The following is a 7,012-nucleotide window of genomic DNA, read 5'->3' on the forward strand; positions in this document are numbered from 1 at the left end:
TTTTTATGCTTAAATAATTTACTTGTTACCAAAGAAATTGCCCATATCAATAATTTAATGTTTTTATTCAACTATTTAAGAAAAATAAGTCGTATTATCGCATATTTACAAGTTTAAGAAATATTTAGAGAATATTTTAGGGTTTTTTTAGAGTATATTATCTGTACATTTACAAGTTCAAGGAATATTTAGAGATTATTTTAGGGTTTTTTTAAAGCATATTAGTATCATATTTTAAGCTTTTAAGAACCTAAAAATCCGCTCTTCAGTAATCAGTATAATATTATTGATCATTAAACACTTGTAAATTAAGCACTTCTTCTAATGCATAATCTTGAGCGTTGTTGCTGTGGTTGCTATCTGAATTACTTACTGTTAGGTCTTGATAATACGTCGAAGAAGTAAACTAGATATATTATACAAAAACAAGGTCACTCAACTCAAAATACAGTAACCAATTCCCAAGCTACGACAAAAACCGTTTTCATGTTCAATACCCGAACGTCGTAATGCCCGGTTCGTTCGTTTTATCATTATTATTTTTTTTTTATTTCATCATTAATCTTGATATCCTTTTTTAGGAAAATGGGAGGGTTAAATTCTAAACCTCCCTGGCTATGGCACCCCCCCCCTCAATTAGTATCCATTTACGTGCCTGGCACAGAATATATACAATATAGTTGTTTTGTGGTAGTGACTTCGGGAGCCTATTTTAAAATAGTCTCCTGTCGACGATATTAGGTTAAAAAAAAAAAAGCACCCAAAACCACCCATTTAAATTTAAACAATAGACCAATTGACGTGTGCACACGTGAGTTTATAATTTTGGACGATAAGGACCTTCGAGGTAGCCCATTTGCCGAAAAACCGCCCAATCTGACAACACTGCGTTGTACCGTCCGTCCGTATCGCACCATCAGTCGCGCGAACGCGCGCTTCCCGTTTCGTCGGTATAATAATTCGTTATCACGCCGCGCTCGACGTACCTACCGTGTCCCGTTCGCCGGCCACACGTTTGCTTCCGTGGCGCACCGTCATCTTTTTCCGAGCTCGTCCAGTCCCGTACGGTTCGATAACGCGTCGCCATGTTCAGCGTGCCGGCCATGCGCTCGGCGTTCCACGGCGCACTCATCCAGGACGAAGACGTGGACGTCAAGAACTACGTGATTGCCTACCAGGAGCTTTGCAAGTAATTCATGCCCAAGTTGTGTAGGAGAAACCGACGTACTGTTGTAATTCTCGCATTACGTGACCCGGTGACTCTTCGCCGTCGACCGCTGTGCGGAGGCGTCCATTCGATTGCGATTGCCCTACGACGTGCGTTTCGATTCATTAACCAACTTGGAACCCGGTGTTGGTGAGTTGCGGCCCGGGCTTGTGAGAGGTGCGCACGAGTTGCGGCCCATACAACAATCTATATGTACTATAATATATACTATACATAGTACATGTGTATAAACATCACAATATAAATTTGTTAACACTACGTATTTTCTAATAATGTCGTATATTATTAATATTTGTCATTTCAAGAATTTAAATAAAAATAAAATAAAAAAATGTTCGTGAACTAATAATACCGTATAGTAATTTCATTTTTTATCTATTGTCTTGGTTAAAATAATAATAATAAAAAGAAAATAAGCTAATAAATATAATAATGTTTTGCGTTTCTAGAATATGATTTATAATGATAATAGTATGCAATTATTAATGTAAATTATTATATATACATATTATATTATTACAACAGATGATACAATAAAACGATCTATATTATCTTTATTGTATTATATAAAAGATATAACTTGCCATACGTGTCGAACAATTCGTTTATCGTTGTTCGTTTATCACTTAATGTATAGCCAACACCGAATCGTACATATAGTTACTAGCCAATAGGTACATAGGTGATGATAATTATTCGGGACGCAACTCACTTATAGCTAAAATATTGTCGGGCCGCAACTAACCTACGGCTAAAATATTATCGGGCCGGAATTCACCGGTCTCAAACACCGGAAACGACACGCCGGGCCGCAACTCACCCACACCCCTTGGAACGGCATGTCCCGCCCCCACCACATAAAAAATTTTCGAATTTTTGAAGTCTACCACGGTTTCAGAAATCTGCCCGCCACCGGTTTCTTCTGCAAAAGCCATCCAGACCATTTATTAATATCGTTGTAATTCTAAACATCGTTTCGCACGCAGGTTTTGTTCTCAACTCGGCGCTTTGTTCGGTTTCGTCGTCAACGACCTACAAGATAAAATCGATCGGCTTAACAATCTAATAGCCGACGATGAACAGCATTTTTCAACGGTAAAAAACATGATACTGTATGAAAAATCAAATGATATGGTGAAGGGAAACTCAGGCTGTATCACATTGTTGAGGCTGCACCGAGGACTAGGTAGTTCATCCGAACAATGTTCATTTTACCTTTTTACCTATACCATTTAACCATGTCTGTTTCAGATTTCATCATTCTGTTCATGTCTAAACTTCTTCACCTCAAACCTAATGAAAGTACCACCCATTCTGCTATTAAATCTTATAATCAAACATTAGCAAAACATCATACTTGGTTAGTACGCCACGGAGCTAGGCTTGCTATGAATTTTTTGCCTTGTCAAAAAAACTTGGTTTGTCAAGTGAGTATTTCATAGAGATTTTATTATATTAAGACTATTCCTTTAAATTCTTTAAATATAATATTTTAATTTAAATATATAAATTAAATTCATTTACCATAAACTAGTTTTGTATTTTTGTACATTGTAAAAATATAAAGTAAAGTAGTACTTAATATTTTGTATTTATTAAGGAACATGGTAACACTTTCAGTATGCTATTATTATTATTATAATTTAATATAAAACATCAATATCATACATTATTCAGTAAATGTATTGAACTCTAATTAAAATACATTAAAAACCAAAAAAACATTGAATATGTAATTAATATTATTTTGAGAACTTATTATTTTGCTTACATAAGTAATTTCAAAAGAGTTTTTCTCATTTTTTGCTCTGCTAATACTAGTTAGCTATTTATGATGAAAAAATGTAATAAATAATTTATATCCATTATCCTTCTATTGCATGTAACAAATATTGTTCCAAGCTAAAATTTTAATTTAAAATTATACTTATCTGTAATAATTATAAAAATTTAAATTTATTTTAGATGAAAATTAAGTTTACTCGTTAATATATAACAGTTTTTAAACTTAAAACAAACAATATAGTATTATTTATAATTGATAAACTTTATTTTTATTTAGGGCATTGGTGATGAAACAGTAGAAGAATCATTAAATACAATGGCCGATATGATTTCCAAAGCTACTTTAGTTCATAATAGAATTAATACTCTATTTTCAGACTATGAAATTTTGAATATACCCTGAAAGAGTGAAAACTATTATTTTACACATATTAATATTCAGTTAACATGTCATATAATTTAACAATTAGTATATTCTTTTGGAGTTACTTAATTCAAGAAATTTGTATTGTAATTAAAATATATTTTGCTCAAACTCATGATAATATCAAAACCAAGCACCGAAATCCTGATGAGTTGTACGACTTCAGTTCTGGTTCGGTTCCTAGAAAAAAAAAAATTGGTTCCGGTTTTGATGCCGATTCTAAAATAACTAAAATATGGGTTTCGGTTATTTTCGGTTTTAAAAAAAATTAAAATTTTGGTTTCGGTTATTAAAATAACAAAAATTTAGGTTTTGATTTATTTTCGATTCTTAAAAAATGAAAAAATTAGTTTCAAGATTGGTATTATACTAATGTGAGAAAAATTTGGTTCTGTTTCGATTCATTTAAAAATAATATTAGTGTTAATTAGCGTCAATTATTGCAGTTGATACCAATTTTCAACCATATATCCTACCATAACTTAAGTGGACTTAGGACTAATTAAGTAAAAATGTATCACCGTCACGGCTACCTTTTTTTAAACATCGTTTCATTTTTTTTTTATGGTTTAAACATTGGTTTACCAATTGTTATATCATAATTCAGTATTTAAATTTTTAAAATGTACACTACTATATATTTTTAAGGTTAGAGACTTGCGTTCGGTGGTTTCAGTAGATAGTACATTGGAAGGTCTGTTCCACTTTCATAGGATTTTAATCTGATCATTTTACCTCATAGATAAACACTAATTATAAATAAAAGTAATTTAATTATAAAAAAACCGAAATTAACCGTAAAAAACCTTTACAAAACATCATCGGTTCCGGTGGGGTTCCGATTTTTAAATTAATACAAATAAAAGTCCCGGCGGGGTTCCTGTTTTAAAATAAATTTAAATTAGAGTTTCGGTAAGGTTTCGGTTCCAAAACCGGTTCTTTTAGGTACGGTTCCAGTTCCTGATCAGAACTTCTACATAAATACCTAAATACTAAAGATAGTTGTCATAATCAACAGAAACTGACCAATTATATAGTAAAATGACCTATAATAATTTTATATGTGGTTAAGTATAATATGTATCTAATTATGGTTTGAATCAGGGATTGTTTACCGAAAAATTATTGCACGAAAAACAATTTGTCGAGCTTTAGTACTTTATAAAAAATAAAATGTTTAATTATAACGGTTTTTAATTAATTTATTGTTCGACGAAATAATCATGGAATAAATTATATAGACTATAATTGTATTTTAATGACTTGGCTATTTTTATCAAACTACGATTAAAAACAAATAAAAATTTCATATTCATAAGATTGTATGGTTAATTGTTCTTAAGAGACTAACAAGTTTTAAAATTATATCTTGGAATAATTAGTAATTCAAGTTTAATACGCATGGATTTTTCCGTAAACTTCAACCAGGATTATATATAAGATGTAAATATGTTTTACTGGATTATGTTTATAATAAATTCGAAAATCTGCATCGCAATGGTTAATCATACTCGTCCGGATATATTAATACGGACGGGTGTGTGCGCGTTTGATGTTGGAAGACAGTTGGACTAAGTGATTTCTATATCTAGACGAATATCAATGATGATCGATCGTTTATTCAGACAGATATGTAAATGTCGCGCACCATAGGTCTTAGCTCCGATGCGATCGTCGAGGAAGATATGGCGAACGGAACGAAAATGTCGGATAGTCACGAACGTGTTGGCCGCCGACTCGGGACGAATAAGTATAGTGTTTGAAGCGGATTCCGTTCAATACCATCGGCGGTCGATACGCGGACAGCCGCCTAATACGGCGGACATGAAGGTCGGGTCCCGATCACGTTGCAAGGCTAAAAGAACGTCGTTTAATGTGATCGGGCAATTTCCGTTTTATCGAAACATATTATTATGGACCGTATTGCAGGGATTAAAACTGTATGCGGTACGATACACTTCGTTCAATACGAAATCGAAAAGAGTGTTGCGATTCTATTCCCTACATTATGGTATTCGTTTTTAATTTTACAGTTTTTTATCAAATCATTTTACACATTTTTTGAGACGCATCACCGGCGAAATCCGAAATACCGTCTATTTTAACCGTGTTACTGGTTAACGTTTGAAAGGGGAGTACGACAACATACTAATGTGTGCAGTACGAAAACGTATGTATTTTAGCCTCTGCCGTATTGTCTTCGCCGAGAAGATGGTCGAACAATGGTGTGCGCGATTCTCAACGGTTAAACGTGGCGAAAACCTGACGCGAAAGAAAAACAAAAAAAAAAAAAAAAAAAATTCGTCGGTGCTTCCGGCACGTCGATTTTCAAAAGACAAAATCGATCCCGTTTCCCGTTTGGCGGCGGGTAAAAGGTTTTTGCCGTCCGAACATTCGGGCGCGACCGATTTTCCGCAGGACCTTCGCCGTGCGCAAATCGCACACGCACAGGTGCGGCAAGTCGCATTATTATTATCCGGCTCACCGGGTACAAACGTTATCCCTACGACGGCGGCCGACCGTTGCTGTAAATCATCACGCGTACAAATCATGAGCGCTAGCGATTGCCGTCTCCCGAGTGCGGTACGTTATCGCAGAATGATAAATCATTTATCGCGCACTATTTTACTGCAGTGCGCGCGACTTGAGTCAATAACTCGCCCGGCGCTTTAATTACGACGACGGCGCGCGATTATCGCGTCTACGAGTCGTGAAATACGACCCACGCGCACACACGTCTTCCGTGTGATAGATACAGGGCCGTCCCAAAGTTTTTCGGGTCCAGGGGCGAATGAACTCGGGGCTCTTCGACCATAACAATAAGCTACGATAGACAAAATACTCACTGAGAGTAACAAAATTCTTGCAAACGTATTTTTTCAAACCTTAACCAATCAGGCTCGTTTAAATTCATGTTCTGCATTGCATACTTACGTAATAGAATTGAATACTGTTCATATTATTTACAATTTAATCGCTCCGTGTAATCGCTACACGCTCACAAGCGCGCGACTTTAATCGCTGTTACGCAGCTCGTAAAATTGTTCAGTGTAATCGAGTCTTTATTATTAATTATTATACATCAAGACTTTATGGAGGTCCCCGAAAAAATATTCCAACAATGGGGTCTGGGGAAAAATGTTCCCATTGCCCCCCCCCTGCTCTGTTAGGCCCTAGATAGATAAATAGATCCCCCTCCGCGGAGCGGAGCCTACGCGATAAGATGTATAATAACGATTCACGACGTCGGATTTTCTTTTTCGATCGCCACACAGGCGTAGCGTATTTGCCGAGTACGACGATCCACGGAGTAGGTGCAATCGATCGGAACGATCAAAGAAAATGTAGATACGAAAAAGAGCTGGACTCCTGGTATTGCTGTATCGGTTTTTAAACTAAGTTAAGTTTTACAAATGTATGTCTAAAACAGTATTGACGAATATATGCGTTATTTCAATTGTACTTCACTTTAAACATCTGTAGCAAAGTCGTATGAAATTACCAGTATATGCTGCTATGTATTCGCTAATACATACTGCTTAAACGGTTATTATTTGTGTTCCGTACTATTTATT

At 35.1% G+C, this 7,012-nt stretch overlaps 1 protein-coding gene across 1 annotated transcript; it reads left to right on the plus strand.

Annotated features, from left to right (window-relative positions):
* The first annotated feature begins 277 nt into the window (after window positions 1-277).
* LOC112687472 (ceramide-1-phosphate transfer protein-like) lies at window positions 278-3,506 on the plus strand. Its single transcript, XM_025560193.1, has 4 exons — window positions 278-1,189; window positions 2,215-2,414; window positions 2,480-2,655; window positions 3,291-3,506. Exons 1-4 carry the CDS (start codon window positions 1,086-1,088, stop codon window positions 3,414-3,416), a joined length of 606 nt encoding a protein of 201 aa, XP_025415978.1. The 5' UTR covers window positions 278-1,085; the 3' UTR covers window positions 3,417-3,506.
* The last annotated feature ends 3,506 nt before the right edge of the window (window positions 3,507-7,012 follow it).

Source organism: Sipha flava, unplaced genomic scaffold, assembly GCF_003268045.1.
Source record: "Sipha flava isolate LNK unplaced genomic scaffold, YSA_version1 34_pilon_pilon, whole genome shotgun sequence".
Classification (NCBI taxonomy): domain Eukaryota; kingdom Metazoa; phylum Arthropoda; class Insecta; order Hemiptera; family Aphididae; genus Sipha; species Sipha flava.

What these genes read in the sequence shown, in the direction of transcription:
- LOC112687472 (XM_025560193.1), top strand. Translation starts at nt 1,086, where the DNA reads ATGTTCAGCGTGCCGGCCATGCGCTCGGCGTTCCACGGCGCACTCATC. An exon ending in GCCTACCAGGAGCTTTGCAA is followed by an intron (nt 1,190 to 2,214) that starts GTAATTCATGCC and finishes TTTCGCACGCAG; the next exon opens with GTTTTGTTCTCAACTCGGCG. An exon ending in GAGGCTGCACCGAGGACTAG is followed by an intron (nt 2,415 to 2,479) that starts GTAGTTCATCCG and finishes TGTCTGTTTCAG; the next exon opens with ATTTCATCATTCTGTTCATG.